At 42.6% G+C, this 18,151-nt stretch overlaps 2 protein-coding genes across 3 annotated transcripts in view; both read right to left on the reverse strand.

Moving 5' to 3' along the window:
• The window catches only part of LOC141100922 (venom factor-like), a 481,958-nt gene that overhangs the window by 191,693 nt on the left and 272,114 nt on the right, over nt 1-18,151 (reverse strand). For both annotated transcript variants that reach the window (XM_073589703.1, XM_073589701.1), the window contains exons 22-23: nt 9,494-9,548; nt 8,623-8,709 (exon numbers count right to left, since the gene is read on the reverse strand). In XM_073589703.1, the coding sequence (XP_073445804.1) occupies nt 8,623-8,709; nt 9,494-9,548 (142 nt within the window). The remainder of the gene's footprint in view (nt 1-8,622; nt 8,710-9,493; nt 9,549-18,151) is intronic.
• LOC141051181 (uncharacterized) lies at nt 14,396-16,051 on the reverse strand. The gene is made up of 2 exons (XM_073548048.1): nt 15,887-16,051; nt 14,396-15,776 (listed from the first exon to the last, which is right to left on the reverse strand). Exon 2 carries the CDS (start codon nt 15,539-15,541, stop codon nt 14,396-14,398), a length of 1,146 nt encoding a protein of 381 aa, XP_073404149.1. The 5' UTR covers nt 15,542-15,776; nt 15,887-16,051.

Here is an 18,151-nt window from a genome sequence, read left to right on the forward strand (position 1 = left end):
TTATGTACTGTTCTTGCCGTGCACTTCACGCCAGCTGCTATTTGCCATTCCTTTTGTAGGTCACTTGATGTCATTCTACAGTTGCTAAGTGACATTCGAATAAGATGATGGTCATCTTGGTCAGTGAAGAGTTGTTTTCGCCCTGCCATGCGCTGCTTACTAGCATAAAGCAGCTGCTGGCATCAAAACAAGATGCTATGAGGGGGCGCAGGAAGGTAAGTGTAATGGTTTGGTTTTTTTAATCTTTTCTGATGGGACCATGCATACCAAAATGGGGAGGGGACCAAAGAACCCCCCATTTTTGGAGGAAAAAAGTGCATTTTAAAGTCTGAAAAATACGGTATGTAGATTATAGTTAATGTAAACATTATCATTAAAAGGATATTTCCATCTCCAAGATCTCATCCTAATATGTAGCAGGTGTAATTATAATAATAATAGCAAATACCTCCAATCAGAAATGTAGCTTAGTTTTTTTGATTCACTATGTCTCATTCCTGATCTTCAAGCATTGCAGGACCTTAGGTATCCATGGTTATATCCACTGATGATGTGATAGTTAGTTAGCTAGTTACTAGTGGTCGTAACCATGGATATCTAAGGTCCTGCAATGCCTGAACATGAGGAAAGACACATAGTGAACCAAAAAAAACTATACTACATTTCTAATTGGAGGCATTTACTATTATTATTATTACACCTACTACATATTGGGAAATCAGCTTGGAGATGGGAATAGTCTATTAAACCCTTCATGACATGCGCCATACTAATACTTCTCTGCGGGAGGTGCGTTGCTGCAAAGAGCAGTACAATTACAGAGCTGCAATTGCGGGGCCTCACGCTGAGGTTTTGAAAAAGGATGTTACCATATGCTGGAACTGAGGAATATTATTTAGCTGTAAAAAAAAAATATTTTTTATAGGCTGCTATGCAGGAATATTATGTAGCTCCAAAAAATTAGTTTTGTACTGTATATTCTGGTACTACTTAACATTATTTGCCTCTAAAAAGAGCTGATTTATATATTATGTACTGGATGAAACCCTCAATATTTCCCCCTAATCCCACAGTCTGTTCCTAATACCTCAACAAACAGACCTACTACACCACCGTGATCTCCTCACTATTCAACAACCCAAGAAAATTTTGACACCTTTCACTCCCTCCTCAGGCAAAAAGCACAAGCACCTATCACAGACATTTGTGCTGATGACCTGGCCTCCCACTTTATAGAGAAAATAGATAATATCCATCAGGAAATCCGCTCCCAACCACCAAGTGCTGTGACTCCCATCCCTTCCTGCATCTCCCCTGGCTCACTCTCCACATTTGATCCCATCACAGAAGACGAAGTCTCCAGGCTCCTCTCTTCTTCTCGTCCGACTACATACACTACTGACACCATTCCCTCACATCTCCCCCAGTCTCTCTCTTCAGTCGTCACAACTCACCTAACTACAATCTTTAATCTCTCCCTCTCCTCTGGCATTTTCCCATCCTCTTTCAAGCACGCTATCATTACTCCATTATTAACCCCCTTACCCCCAAGGGTGGTTTGCATGTTAATGACCGGGACAGACAATTTTTACAATTCTGACCACTGTCTCTTTATGAGATAATAACTCTGAAACGCTTCAATGGATCCCAGTGATTCTGACACTGTTTTATCGTGACATATTGTACTTCACGTTAGTGGTAAAACTTCTTTGATATGACATGCGTTTATTTGTGAAAAAAAAGGAAATTTGGCAAAAATTTTGCAATTTTCCAACTTTGAATTTTTATGCCCTGAAATCACAGAGATATGTCACACAAAAAACAAAATAAGTAACATTTCCCACATGTTTATTTACATCAGCACAATTTTGGAACCAAATTTTTTTTGTTAGGAAGTTATAAGGGTTAAAAGTTGACCAGTGATTTCTCATTTTTACAACACCATTTTTTTTTTAGGGACCACATCACATTTGAAGTCACTTTGAGCGGTCTATATGATAAAAAAAATACCTAAAAGTGACACCATTCTAAAAACTGCTCCCTTGAAGGTGCTCAAAACCACATTCAATAAGTTTATTAATCCTTCAGGTGCTTCACAAGAATTTTTGGGATGTTTAAAAAAATGAACATTTTACTTTATTCACAAAAAATGTACTTCAGATCCAATTTTCTTTTTATTTTTCCACAAAAATTTTAGTTTTTGCCCACAATTTTCTATTTTCCCAAGGGTAACAGGAGAAATTGGACCCCAAAAGTTGTCCAATTTGTCCCGAGTACACCTATACCCTATATGTGGGGGTAAATCACTGTTTGGGTGCACAGCAGAGCTCAGAAGGGAAGGAGCACTGTTTGACTTTTTCAACGCAGAGTTAGCTGGAACTGAGATTGGATCCATGTACGTTTTGAGAGCCCCTGATGTGCCTGAACAGTGGAAAGCCCTCAATTCTAACTTCAACCCTAACCCCAACACACCCCTAAGCCTAATCCAAACCCTAACTCTAATCCAAACCCTAATCCTAACTTTAGCCCTAACCTTAACTCTAAACCTAACTTTAGTCCCATCCCTAACCCTAACTTTAGCCCCAACCCTACCCCTAACCCTAACTTTATCCCCAACCCTAACCCTAACTTCAGCCCCAACCATAACGGGAAAATGGAAATAAATACTTTTTTATTTTATAATTTTTCCCTAACTAAGGGGTTGATAAAGGGGGGTTTGATTTACTATTTATAGTGGGTTTTTATGTTTGGCAGCTGTCACACGCTAAAGGCGCTTTTTATTGCAAAAAATAGTTTTTTGCATCACCACATTTTGAGAGCTATAATTTTTCCATATTTTGGCCCACAGTCTCATGTGAGGTCTTGTTTTTTTGCGGGACGAGTTGACTTTTTCATTGGTACCATTTTCGGGCACATGACATTTTTGATCCCCGTTTATTGCCATTTTTGGGAGGCAGAATGAACAAAAACCAGCAATTCATGAATTTCTTTTGGGTGGGGCATTTATACTGTTCCGCGTGTGGTAAAATTGATAAGGCTTTCTTCGGGTCAGTATGATGACAGCGATACCTCATTTATATTTTTTTATGTTTTGACGCTTTTATACAATAAAAACTATTTTATATAAAAAAAATAATTATTTTAGAATCACTTTATTCTGAGAGCTATATCTTTTTTATTTTTTCGCTGATGATGTTTTATGGCAGCTTGTTTTTTGTGGGACAAGATGACATTTTCATTGGTATAATGTCTATTTCTATCCGCCTTTTAGATCGTGTGTTATTCCCTTTTTTGTTGGGTGGTATGAAGATAAAGCATTGTTTTTTGCCTTTACGGCGTTCACTGAAGGGGTTAAATAATGGAAAAGTTTTATAGGACGGGTCGTTACGGATGCGGCGATACTAAATATGTGTACTTTTATTGCTTTTTTTTTCTTTATTTACATAAAGAAATGTATTTATTGGAAAAATGTTTATTTTTTCTTTATTTAGGAATTTTTTTAAATATATTTACACTGCATAATATATATTTTTTTTTTACTTTTTTACAATGTGTCAGGGTGGGACATCACAATATAACTTTATCACTTTGCACAGCACTGTGAAGGAGGCTTCTCAGGTCCTGCTCTCAGCAGGCACTGAGAAGCCACCTCCCTGCAGGACCCAGAAGGACCCAGCGGCCATCCTGGATCCCGGGATCTGCAGGCAGGGAGAACTTCAGAACAACGCGATTCTTCTGAGGGTCTGAGGGAAGCACGCAGGGAGCCCCCTCCCTGCGCGATACTTCTCTATGCCACCAGAATGCTGCAATCATATTTGATCACAGTGTGACGGGAGTTAAAGTGCTGGGAGCGGTCCGTGACCACTCCTGGCACTTAGCGCCGGGTGTCAGCTGTGATAATCACCTGACACCCAGCCGTGATCAGCTGCGCTCCCCCCGTGAGAGCGGCTGATTGCGTATGACGTACTATCCTGTCCATGGGCATTAAGGCCTAGGGCACATGGATGGGATAGTACGTCATATGTCAGAAAGGGGTTAAAGAAACCCGCCTTCGACCCATCCTGCACAAACAACTACAGACCAGTCTCCAATGTCACATACCATACAGATGCGGCCTTTCCAAAACCATGTCTGATGAACAAATGCACTGCTAGCAGGATGCAGCAGGCTTCCACTAATAAAAGCAAGGGGCAGCACAGGTGCAAGCTACTGATAAAAACAGCCAACACACACCTATCAGATTTTGGAGGGGTTGGCTGCCTAGTAGAAAACAATGCACACTTATAAGGCTTGCATAGGACGCCGTTCACACAGATAAGTTCGATACACTGTATGGTGCATATTATAGTGCTGGACAGCCCGCCTGATAAAACTATGGGCGTCATTAATAGGCTGTGAACCAGATACATTGCATTGCTGCATCCTGCTAATAGTGCATTTGTTCATCAGACAGGGTTGTGGAAAGACCACATTTGTATGGTATGTGATTTTTTTTTTACTTTTTATACTAGAAGTCCCTAATCTCCCCTTCATCTCTAAACTCTTGGAGCGCCTTGTCTACTCCCGCCTTACCCGTTACCTCTCTGCTCAATCCCTCCTAAACCCTTCACAGTCCGGCTTCCGCCACCTACATTCGACAGAAACTGCACTCATCAACGTGACCAATGACCTTCTGACAACAAAATGTAACAGTGACCACTCTCTGCTCATTCTTCTCAACCTTTCTGCAGCTTTTGACACTGTTGAACACTGTCTCCTACTCTCTAGGCTCCAGTCACTAGGCATTAAGGACACTGCCCTATCCTGGTTCCCTTCCTATCTTTCTGACCGCTCCTTCAGTGTTTTGTTCGCTGGCTCCACTTCATCTCCTCTTCCTCTCACTGTTGGGGTACCTCAGGGCTCCGTCCTTGGTCCCCTTCTCTTCTCTCTCTACACGGCCCCAATTGGACACACCATCAGCAGATTTGGCTTTCAGTACCATCTTTATGCTGATGACAAACAACTATACACGTCATCCCCTGACCTTACCCCCGCTGTACTACAGAACGCCAGTGACTGTCTCTCCGCAGTCTCCAACATCATGTCTGCTCTCTATCTGAAACTCAACCTCTCCAAAACTGAACTTCTTCTGCTTCCGCCGTCCACTAATCTGCCTAAATCTGACATTGCCCTCTCCGTGGGTGGCATCATAATAACACCCCGGCAACAGGCGTGCTGTCTGCGTGTTACATTTGACGCCAATCTCTCCTTCACCTCCCATATTAAATATCTTGCCAGCTCTTGCTGCTTACACCTAAAGAACATCTCTAGAATCCGCCCTTTTCTCACCATGGAAACAAAACCCTCACTGTCACCTTGATCCACTCCTGCCTAGACTACCATAACGCTCTATTAATTGGCCTCCTCCTCACTCGACTCTCCCCTCTCCAGTCCATCCTTAATGCAGCAGCCAGGGTGGTCCATCTAGCTAATCGGTCAGACGTGTCCGCTCTTTGCCAGTCGTTACACTGGCTGCCCATTCACTACAGGATCCAATTGAAAGTACTTGTTCTCAACCACAAAGCTCTCCATAGTGCGGCATCCCCTTACATCCCCTCCCTCATTTCTGTCTATCAGCCTAGCCGATCACTGTGCTCTGCAAACGACTTTCAACTACCTCTGCGCTAATCCGTACCTGCCACTCTCGACTCCAAGAATTTTCCGACGCTGTGCCAATCCTCTGGAATGCTCTACCCCAAGAAATTAGGACCATCCACAACTTGCACAGTTTTAGGCGCTCCCTCAAAACACATTTGTTCAGAGCGGCCTATCACGTTCCCTAATCAAAGTCATTTTGTGTGTGTGTGTGTGTGTGTAGCACATTCACTATCTCTAGCTATCCCCCACTCCCTCAAGATGGCTGGACCATCATTGTAAATACACACCTGTACTTTGTATCTCTCCCACCTCATTGTAGATTGTAAGCTCTCATGAGCAGGGTTGTCTTATTTTGCTTTAATTATTGTATTGTTAACGTTGTTACTTTTGACTGTTGTGTTTGAAACTGTTAGACTGTAAAGTGCTGCAAAATATGTTGGCGCTATATAAATAAAGATTATTATTTCTTATTAATACTAAACTATACCACACAGTGAAAATAAGAGATCTGCAGCATGTACTTGAAATGATGATAATACCCAGGTGCTTGCCTTTTACTCTCCTTCCTATTAAATCTCTCCCTACGCTAACTCCACCTAACAAAGAACTAATCTTCACAATTTTCAGCTCTTAAAAGAGCTTTTTGGAATGACTAAATCTTCCTATACGCTCTCATCACTGTCCCTATGCCCTCCCTACGCTGTTTCCGGCTGCAATGTGTGCAAGATGGTGCCGGCAGCCATTAAATATTCCCTGTGACACTGTAAGGCCAGCCAATCACAGTAATGCCACACCAAAGATGGCGTTGGCATTACTGTGATTGGCAAGCCAGCCCAGCATGTTCATTGGCTGAAAATAAAGCGCCAAACATGCTGAGCGAGTCACTCGAATATACCGAGGCGAATACCAAATTACTCGCCAAATGTATTCGCTCATCACTATTGATGTCTCTAATTTCTCTTGCATCATCTACTATCCCTTGCAAAGGTGTTAATCAAACTTAGATTAGATTGGTTACCACCAAGACAGCAGAACACTTGAATGCTGAATATAATCCCAGAAGACACAGGAAGTCTAAGTCTTTTTTTAGGCATTCTGTTTTATATTCATATGTTTACAAAGGTCTACTTAACCCCTTTGTAGAGGAGAAAAATGTTTATGAAGGTCAAAATCAGTGACCGATGCCTTTTATTTTTCAAATAATATATTTAAGTGGGTGGAGCGTAAAAAATGTACAGCCTTCACCACTAAAGGAAGCTCAAATGGTTACTGCATACCGTTTTATGATAGAGTTTATCAATGGTATACAATAAACCTGTAAATTGTTTCTAGTGGCGCCTATACATTTTAGATAAAAGAAAAAGGTCTGAGGATTCAAGAACACTTCGCCTACTGTAATGTAATTTAGTATTGCATATAAACTGATTAAAAAATGAACTTGAAATAAGTTTGCATTACTCTTCCAATTGCTCTCCCTTTTTTATTAACAATATACAGTGGGAAAAGTATTTGATACACTGCTGATTTTGCAAGTTGTCCCACCTACAAAGAATGGAGAGGTTTGCCAATTTTTATAGTAGGTACACTGCAATTTTGAGAGATAGAATCTTAAAAACAAAATCCAGAAAATCACAATGAATGAGTTTTGCATAATTAATTTGCACTTTATTGCATGAAATTAGTGTCGGATTCAAAAGAAAAACAGAACTTAATATTTGGTACAGAAACCTTTGTTTTTAATTACAGAGGTCAGACGTTTCCTGTAGTTCTTGACCAAATATGCATTGACTGCAGCAGGGATTTTGGTCCACTCCTCCATACAGATCTGCTTCAGATCTTTCAGGTTTTGGGGCTGTCGCTGGGCAACATTGAGTTTCAGCTCCCTTCAAAGATTTTCTATTGGGTTCAGGTCTGGAGACCAGCTAAGATACGCCAGGATCTTGAAATGCCTCTCATGGAGCCACTCCTTAGTTGCCCTGGCTGTGTGTTTAGGGTCATTGTCATGCTGAAAGACCAAGCCACGACCCATCTTTAATGCTCTTACTGAGGGAAGGAGGTTGTTGGCCAAAATATCGCAATACATGACCCCATCCATCCTTTGTTCAATACAGTGCAGTTGTCTTGTCCCCTTTGCAGAAAAGCATGCCCAAAGTTTGATGTTTCCCCTACCATGCTTCATCCTTCTTCCTCCAAATATGATGAGTGGAGTTGATTCCAAAAAGTTCTATTTTGGTCTCATCTGACCACATGACCTTCTCCCATGCCTGCTCTGGATGATCGAGATGATCATTGATGAACTTTAAACGGGCCTGGACATGTCCTGGCGTGAGCAGGAGACCTTGCGTGCCCTGCAGGATTTTAATCCATGACAGCATAGTGTGTTACTAATAGTACAGTTTGAGTTGTTTCCTTCTCATCAAGCTGCTTGCCTATTGTCCTGTGTCCTACAGTCCATCCCAGCCTTATGTAGGTCTACAATTTTGTCCCTGGCGTCTTTAGACAACTCTTTGGTCTTGGCCATGGTGGAGACGTTGGAGTGTGATTAAGTGTATGGACGGGTGTCTTTTATACAGGTAATGAGTTGAAACAGGTGTAATTAATACAGGTAATGAGTGTAGAGTAGGAGGGCTTCTTAAAGAAAAACTAATAGGTCTGTGAGAGCCAGAATTCTTGCTGGTTGGTAGGGGATCAGATACTTATTTCATACAATAAAATGCAATTTAATTATATAAAAGTCATGCAATATGATTTTCTGTTTTTTATTTTTAGATTCTGTCTTTCACAGTTGAAGTTTACGTACGATAAAATTACAGACGTCTCCATTCTTTGTAGGTGGGAAAACTTGCAAAATCGGCAGTGTATCAAATACTTATTTTCTCCACTTTACATATTGCACAAAAAAGCATAAGATCTTGAAGAACTTTTCTTGACTTTGGAAATCTTAGGGAATAATATATTCTCTTTGGCAGTAATAAAATGTAATACCTTGTATGCTAATGAAGTTTGTGGCAATGCTGTCAGGAACCATTCCTTCTAAAGTTTCCCTCTTTATCTGTATCAGCTGAAGTTCTCCTGTTAATCACAATTCTTTAGTTAAAAAATGGCATGTATTCAAATGTATTACATTCAATTCTCACACAGTCAAATTGGCAGCATATGTCTGGGACCCATAATAAAGAGTCTCCAAAGACATCTACAGGGCACATGTGTGCAGTGGTTAGATCCCCACCGGTCACTAGAACAGGGGACAAGGCTAGTAGAAATTTTAATAAAGCAGTAAATGAACATGAAAGATCATTCAAGTTTATAGCATTAAAAGGGTTGTCTAGGTTTGGTGCAAAAGTCTGAATTCATTGTATGTGACAGCAGGCATGTAAATCCTCAAATCATACACGATGCGCACTGTCAGGACTCTCTGATGTAGGTGGCCACATTCCGACTAGATGTGCACAGCCTCGTTCAATTGATTTGTATTGAGCAAGGACTGCTCATGTCTAGTCTGAATGTGGCTGGGAGTATGCATTTCACATACTTTCAGACACATGACTACCCTATCTTGCCGTTGGCATCGGAGAATCATGGCTGCCTGCATTATGCACGATGTGAGGATTCATAAGTCTACAGTCACATTATAGTGACTGCTGACTTTTGTGCCAAACCCGGACAACACCTTTAACAACTTGCCAGCCGCAACCTATTTTCCACCACAGTGCAAACTGGAGTCCATCGTTCTAATGATTGATGGTGGTCTCTGTGTTTGGATTGCCACTGAGCTAATAAATAACATCTAGACATACTATTTGTTTATTTTAGACAAGTAATAAGGATCAAGATATTTTCATTATGGGAATCTAACCTTTGGGGTTTATAGTTTCACTGTAAGCTTGTTTCCTCACAAGTTTTCCTTCTGGCTGAAATAGAAAAGACAAAAAAGACAACTGGAAGTATTCACAATTTAAAAAGATAAATATATAACTAAATATATACCTTGCCAGTACAATCTTTTACACCATTGGCTCAGTTTTTGTTAGATAGCAGACCAGCAATCACAAATTTACAACCATTGTGGCATTACAAGTTCAGCCACATATTTTTTTAATTCCATTTTTATGACTTTGAGTTCAGTTTCAAGGATATGCTATCAACATGTAAACTTTTGCTGTGTTAGTGTTATGGTGGCAGGTGCATTATTGTTTGGTGAAACTTTAGGGGGCACAGTAATCGACTGACCTCTGCCAACTTCATTCTTTTAAGTTGTTGGGGTCCCAATAATTAAATCCGATCAATGAAATTTACAAAGCATTTGCCTACTTTATATCATTAAAATCAGCTACTTTTGGTACATTTTCCCCAGAATTCTAAATAAAAGAATTTGCATGATTCTCCTTTATTCATTAGAAATCTAAGTAAATTAGTAAACAATTTGAAGAATATTCAGAATTGAGAGTCCTCCGTGGTTGATACCTTTTAATGGCTAACTGAAAAGATGGTAACACATTGCAAGCTTTTGAGACTACTCTGGTCTCTTCATCAGGCATTGACTAATACAAAATCTGAAGAGTCACATATTTATGCACAACACAGCACAGAAAAAATGCAACAGATAAGACAAGTGACGTGAAGCAGAACTATCATTATGGGAGAGGGATAAACATAAATATTGGACCAGTTCATAGATAAGGAGAGGAAGTTTTATTGTCCTCTGATTGGGGTCTCCTAATGTGTTGTGATGCCCCCACAAGGTCTTAGGAGCAAATTCCTTAATTGATGTAAAAAGACATACCGTATATACTCGAGTATAAGTCGATCCGAGTATAAGTCGACCCCCCTAAATTTGCCTCAAAAACCTGGGAAAACTTATTGACTCGAGTATAAGTCTAGGGTGGGAATTGCCGAAGATACTGGTAAATTTAATGCTGCACAACATACAGTATGCCCCCAAAATGCTGCACAGTGAATGGTGGCCCAAATAACGCTGCACAACATATGCCCCCATAAATGCTGCACAGTGAATGGTGGCCCAAATACCGTAATGCTGCCCCCAAAGTGATAGGATTACTGGTAATCCTATCATGTTGCTGCCGCTGCCCCTGCTGGAATTTAAAAAAAACAAAAAAAACTATATACTCACCTATGTTGATGACAGCTGCTCCTGAGCGTCGCCGGCTCTTCAGTGACTCAGGCAGAGGGCATGTGCTTTCCACGTCATCGCGCCCCCTGCACGTCACTGCCGGAGGACGGGAGAGAGCGGCGCACAGAGATTTGAACGCCGTCGCCGCCCTATCATCACCCGTCGCGCCGCCAGGACGCTGCAGGGGACCGCAGACAAACACCGTGGACCGCGGAGACGACTGGGACCGCGGAGATGACGGGGACCAGGTAAGTTGGCACCGTGACCCGAATTTAAGTCGAGGGTGGTCTTTTTCAGCCCCAAAAGGGGGCTGAAAAACTCGACTTATACTCGAGTATATATGGTAAATCCATGTGACACATTCATTCCTGCACTGAGAGTGTCAAGGGTCGTCATGAGCTTGTATTCCCAGACTTGTGTGTCTCTCTGAGATGTGAAGTTACCTTTCAATACCAGTAATTTCATGTCAATGGTGCTGTGATCAGGCATACAAAAATGTTTTGCCACAGATAGATCCATTCTTTTTTCTGTTATTCTGTGGCGATGAGAATTCATCCTTGTTCTCAGATTTTGCTCAGTCTCCCCCACATACAGACCCCCCAGTTGGACATTTAGTGCAAATTATTAAGTACACCACATTAGATGTGATGCAGCTGAAAGTACCTGGGAACTTGTAGTCCTGATGTGAATTGGGGATCTTTATCTTGTCCATGGTCATTATAAATGGACAGATTTTAAATTTTTTCTGGATGCAAGGAAAGGTTTCTGCAGCTGTCGGAGAGGACAGGGAGCTTCTGACAATGATGCTTCTTAGATTTGGGGGCTGCCTAAGGCTAGTTTCACACTTGCTTTTTTTTGCAGCGCGTTTTTCCCGCAAAAAAACGCATTAAAAAAACGCATACAAATGCATACAAACGCTGCGTTTTTTTCCAGCATTTTAATGCGCATGCAGGAAAAAAACGCAGCGTTTTTGCGCGTTTGTATGCGTTTTTTGTGCGTTTGCGTTTTTTTACAGATTTTGGAAAAACCCCACAAAAAAGAAAAAACAACCATTCAACAACACACAAGACCAATGGGACTTCATTGTGGGTGTGGTATGTTAATATATATAGACCCTGTCTACAGTATTCTTCACATTTGCTTGATTCTTCTCGTGACCATGGATCTGCGCTGGAAGAGTTTTCACTTCAACTTGGATTTGGACATCGCGATGGCTCAGGCGTATGCAGTTGCTTGCCATGAACAAAGGAAGAGAGAGAGGCAGCGAAGACGGCGGCGTATGTGGATACATCCGATTGTTGAACTCCGGGAGAGCCGTGGGGCATACCACACCCTCTACAGCGAGCTACAGGCAAACCCGGAGAAATTTACAGATTATATCAGGATGTCCCACGAAAGTTTCTTGGATTTGCTTGCTCGTGTCCAACAATCCATCCGGAGACAGGACACACAGCTCCGTCGTGCGATTCCTCCTGAGGAACGGCTACTGGTGACATTACGGTATGTTTTAAAAACCAAGGGGTGCGGTCTGATGGTTTTTTTTTAAATTTAGTATTCAAAACCTTGGGTAATTAGTTTTCGTGAATGTACTAATATTTTATTTTATAGTTTTTTAAAATAATATACATAAATATTAATTTTACTTCTTTGTCTGTTCACAGATTCCTGGCGACTGGAGAAACCCTATCTTCACTACACTTCCAGTACCGTATTGGAATCTCTACCTTGTCTGGAATTGTTGCTGACACCTGCCGGGCTCTCTGGAATGTTCTTTGCCCAGAATTTATGCCCCTGCCCACCGCTGAAAAGTGGATGGAAATTGCTGACAAATTCTGGACAGTATGCAATTTTCCCAACTGTTTGGGAGCTGTTGATGGTAAACACATACGGATCATCAAACCCCAAAGAACGGGATCTGAGTACTATAATTACAAAAAGTACTTTTCAATAGTACTCATGGCCATTGCGGATGCCGGATGTATGTTTGTAGCAGTGGACATTGGAGCATTTGGCCGTGGTAATGACTCACAGGCTTTTAAAAACTCAGACATGGGCCGGAGGTTGTATGGCAACCAATTTAATTTCCCTATGCCACGGCCTCTTCCTCACACCGAAGCTCCGCCACTGCCCTTTGTAATGGTTGGCGATGAGGCTTTTCAAATCTGCGGAAACTTACTGAAACCCTACTCCAGCCGGGACTTGGACCACACCAAAAAAATATTTAATTACAGGCTGACCAGGGCCAGAAGAACTGTCGAGTGTGCTTTTGGGATTCTTGTTTCCAGATTGCGAATTCTGGGCACGGCCATTAATCTTAAACTTGAAACAGTCGATGAGGTGGTGAAGGCCTGTGTGGTTCTACATAACTTTGTGATGGCTAAAGAGCACCCGACCTTTGAACTGGACGATGATGCTCCTAACCCATTGCCTGAATTCACTCAGCACACTCTCAGGTCATCCGTTGAAGTTGGCCAAATGAGGGACCAATTTGCGGCCTACTTTATTTCTGATGTAGGACGGGTGCACTGGCAAGATGAAATGGTGTAATGTTTTTGTTTGTTTATGGTAATAAAAAACCTTATTTGATACCATTACTGAGTGCACTATATTTTTAAAACTCCAAATAAATAAAAAACTTCCCATGTATAACTGAATTTTTTGATGTTCACACACCTGGGCAGGTAAATACACATGAGTTAAAATGCAGCATTGCTAGTCTGCGTGAAATATATTGGAACGAGCAAAGCTGCAGGCCATGAATCAGGAAACCATTTTTTTTCAAGAGAAAATTGTGCAACTAGTTGAAAACAAAGTATGTGATTTTCTCAAAACACAACCCTCAAAACCCAACCCCAATGAAAGTCCATGGGGAATACAAGTCAGCATTGAGTGGATGAATGTAATCTGCTCCATTCCAACTTACAAGTTATTACACTAGGCCTTGGAATGACTATACTAGTCCGTGGTATTTCAAATATGAGTATAGTAGGCCTTGGGCCTACTAGTATAGTCATATGTGAAATACCACGGCCTAGTATAGTCATAACAAGGCCTACTCGATTTTTGCCAACTAGGATCTTGTTTCACGAAAAACAAACGGGTGAAACTTGACAAGTTTCAACAGTTTGTTTTTCATGAAACCAGATTCTAGTTGGTAAAACTAGAGTTATTACACTAGGCCTTGGAATGACTATACTAGGCCGTGGTATTTCAAATATGAGTATAGTAGGCCTTGGGGCTAGTAGTATAGTAATATGTGAAATACCACGGCCTAGTATAGTCATACCAAGGCCTACTGTAATAACTCGATTTTTAACAACTAGCATCTTGTTTCACAAAAAACAAACTGGTGAAACTAGAAAGAAACTTATTTTTTAGACAAGTTTCAACAGTTTGTTTTTCATGAAACCATATTCTAGTTGGTAAAACTAGAGTTATTACACTAGGCCTTGGAATGACTATACTAGTCCATGTTATTTCACATATGACTATACTAGGCCTTGGGTTGGTTTTTAACATGTATTTACCCATCAGTGTGTGTGAGCGGCGCAAACAACATTAATGAAACTTAGTAATGGTGAACCACAAATGTAAATTTATTTTTTATCACAAAAATAAACCTAAAAATTATTTTTTACGGCGTTTGGGGGCAGATGGTTTCAATTTGGGGGTGTGCAGGGAATATGCAACACTTGCAGTTGAAGACGGTGTTTGAGGGGAAGGGGCAACAAAACTTGTGGGGGAAGGTAGTCCAGTTAAGGGAATTAAACTAGGAACACTTGTAGGAGAGGAAATCTGTTCAGGTACATTAGTTGTAATGGCATGTCGCCGTAGGCTTGTGTGCCTGGACCGACTTTGGCCCAATGCCCGCCTTGATTGATTTCGCCTTGAACTAGGGGCAAATATGGAATGTAGGTCCCCCGTCTGCTGGTATGGCTGCTGCTGCTGAGGTGGCGGCTGCTGCTGCAGAGGTGGCGGCTGCTGCTGAGGTGGCGGCTGCTGCTGAGGTGGCTGCTGCTGCTGAGGTGGCGGCTGCTGCTGAGGTGGCTGCTGCTGAGGTGGTTGCTGCTGCTGCTGAGGTGGCGGCTGCTGCTGAGGTGGCTGCTGCTGCTGAGGTGGCTGCTGCTGCTCTTCGTTGTCAGTGCTCGTCCTTGCAGGAGGACTGGTGGCGGCAGTGATGGTCCAGGTTTGCAGAGTGGTGGTGGCAGGGCTACTACATGTTGTTGTAGCGGCAGGGCTGTTCCATGTTTGCCTAGTGGTGGCTGAGCTCCACGCATGCATGGGATTGGCGGTGGTGCTCCAGACAGGAGCAGCGCTTGCCATGGTGGTGTCGGTGAAGTGACCAGCTGCACTCAGACTTGTGGTGGTGTAACGGTGGGTGTCCTTGCTTTGAATAGAGGTGTCCGTGCAGTGGTATGCAGCACAAGTAGGTAGTGAGGTGAAGCGAGTCAATGGTGGCACAGGTGGAAAGGACACCACTGACTGCTGACCGTACCGATTATGCTGCATAGCCTGCAAGAAAGCATTGTTGCAGGCCTGCAGCACATTCAGCTGTTGATCAGGACTAAGGTGTTCCGCCATGCCCTTTTCAATCTTACTAAAAAAATGGTGTGCTGGTCTGTTGAGGTCAGCCTCCAGACGGTCAAGGCGCTGTTCTACAGAATTGAAGCGGTGTTCAAAGTGGTTAAAACCACGTTCCATGAGTGCAAAACCGCTTTCAACTCTGTCGGACAGTGACTTGAGGCTGGAATTAAATGTCTCGCTCAAATGCATAAACTCGGGCAAGACATTCCTGTCCAAGGCCCTCTGCCGCTGGCGGGTAGTGCCCGCATAACCAGTGGCAGAGACCTGGGACAGGGGAACACCTGATGGCCCAGCTTCCTGGTCACCAGCTGTGTGTGTGGTTGACCTGCAAGGTGCTTCCTGGCTGTCGGATGGCTGGGACGGGTCAGAGGACGTCCGAGGAAGGACCGCTCCAGGGCCAGGTTGCAGGGTGCTGCTCCAGGTGCTGTGGAAGAAAGGAAAATCATTACTACCATGCCTTTACAAGAAGCATCAGCTGTGGATTAGAAAAACACAGATTAATAAAAATAAAAACCCAAAATGTATAATACTTACGATCTTGTGGCAAGGACCGGTCTTAGGAACTGCAACGCGTGATAGTGACGGTATCTAGTTCTGGTCCTTGACGCAGATCCACTGCGAACCTGGCCCTCAGCACGAACATCACTGTTGAAGCGGTCCTTGATCGAACGCCAACGTGTTCGGACTTTGTCCACTGTTGATAAAAAAAAAACAGTGCCGTCAAGGACAACAGTCACTGCGGCACAATGTAGCAATACAATACTCAAAGCAGTCACTGTAGACCCCGATGACACTGTTGGGTTTCCTGCTAGAATACACCTAGCACGAAACCCAACAGTGCCGTCAAGGACAACAGTCACTGCGGCACAATGTAGCAATACAATACTCAAAGCAGTCACTGTAGACCCCGATGACACTGTTGGGTTTCCTGCTAGAATACACCTAGCACGAAACCCAACAGTGCCGTCAAGGACAACAGTCACTGCGGCACAATGTAGCAATACAATACTCAAAGCAGTCACTGTAGACCCCGATGACACTGTTGGGTTTCCTGCTAGAATACACCTAGCACGAAACCCAACAGTGCCGTCAAGGACAACACTGCGGCACAATGTAGCAATACAATACTCAAAGCAGTCACTGTAGACCCCGATGACACTGTTGGGTTTCCTGCTAGAATACACCTAGCACGAAACCCAACAGTGCCGTCAAGGACAACAGTCACTGAGGCACAATGTAGCAATACAATACTCAAAGCAGTCACTGTAGACCCCGATGACACTGTTGGGTTTCCTGCTAGAATACACCTAGCACGAAACCCAACAGTGCCGTCAAGGACAACAGTCACTGCGGCACAATACAGAGCAGGGAAATACTCACTAAACGCCTTTTTGGAGGATGCTGTGGCGCTGTCCCAGCCATCCATCAACGCTGCGGCCACCTCATTCCATAGCCGCCGGGTCACCACATTGTCCTTGTACAGCCGGTCACGGCTGTCCCACAACGGCGAACGCTCCTGGACCAGGCTGATGAGCTGCTCATTATCCAGGTAGACGTCTTCATCCCGTTGTGGAACCTAGACAAAACACATTCATTAGAATAATCAAATTTAAATTGAATAAAAAGTTACAAAAAAAGAAACAAAAAAAAGAGTAAAAATAGAAGATAAAAAATAAAGAACATTACAAATCATTTGATACTTACATTCCGTATCACCACCGGGACTTGGCTTCGCTGCTCCTGCTCTTCGCCCTCACTAGTCCCGTCCGCAGATGATGATGACGATGTCTTAAGAAAGTTGAAAAAAACGTAAGAGATTTGGAGAAGCAGCAGATATACTTACCAGATGCACGAAAATAATCACCTCACGGTCTGCTTGCGCCAATTCCTGCCGCGATGGGGAATACTCGGATTCTGAAGACATACTGCATGTAAAAATAATAAAAATCATTAGTACATACATAATTTAAAAGGACAGGCATATAATGTAATATACTCACATTCTTCGCTGATATAATGGGTTCTTGGTTGACTGTCTGCTCTTCAATCTGTCAGTGTAGTAGTGGCAGAGTTTTGGCAGGCACCTCCTTTATATAGACTTTTTTTTTTTGACTTTAGAAGATTCTAACTAGGATAAAAAGTGGACACCACCCAAAAAACGCAGCACTAAAAAAACGCATACCTGCGCATGCCAGTGCGCACGTATGCGCATCCATAGGCTATAATGGCCATTTTTAGCGCAAAACGTGCGCATACGTGCGCATGCGATTTTTTCCAGGGCCAAAAAATGCAACATGCTGCGTCTGGAAAATACCAACGCACACCCCAAAAAAACGCAGCGCATGAAAATCGCATACATGCGCTTACAAGCGCGCAGGTATGCGCACCCATGTTAAATATAGGGGAAAAATCGCATGCGCACGTATGCGTTTTTTTCCAGCGCTAAAAAACGCAAATGTGAAACCAGCCTAAAACACAGTAGTGGGGGGTCGAGAAAAATGGATTGTAATCGGGCATCTTTTTGTAGTAAAGGTTGTAATTTCCATGCTGCTCCCCTTAGCACATCCAGATTTGGATTGTAGGTGACTATTAGAGGTACCCGGTTATTTTCTTCTTTAGCTTTGTAATGTAGCAGGTGATTCCTTGACATTCTGGTGGCTCTTGTAATTTGGTTTTGAATTGTTCATGGATGGTAGCCCTGATTCAAAAAGGTCTTTTTGAAGCGACCAAGGTGTTCATCTCTATCCATTGGGTTGGAACATATACAATTGTATCTGATGGATTGGCTGTAGATAATAG

This window comes from Dendrobates tinctorius, unplaced genomic scaffold (assembly GCF_039654945.1).
Source record: "Dendrobates tinctorius isolate UK_male_01 unplaced genomic scaffold, ASM3965494v1 ptg000011l, whole genome shotgun sequence".
NCBI lineage: Eukaryota > Metazoa > Chordata > Amphibia > Anura > Dendrobatidae > Dendrobates > Dendrobates tinctorius.

Excerpts from the sequence above, each read along its gene's own strand:
- LOC141051181 (XM_073548048.1), bottom strand. The coding sequence starts at position 15,541 with ATGCATTTGAGCGAGACATTTAATTCCAGCCTCAAGTCACTGTCCGAC.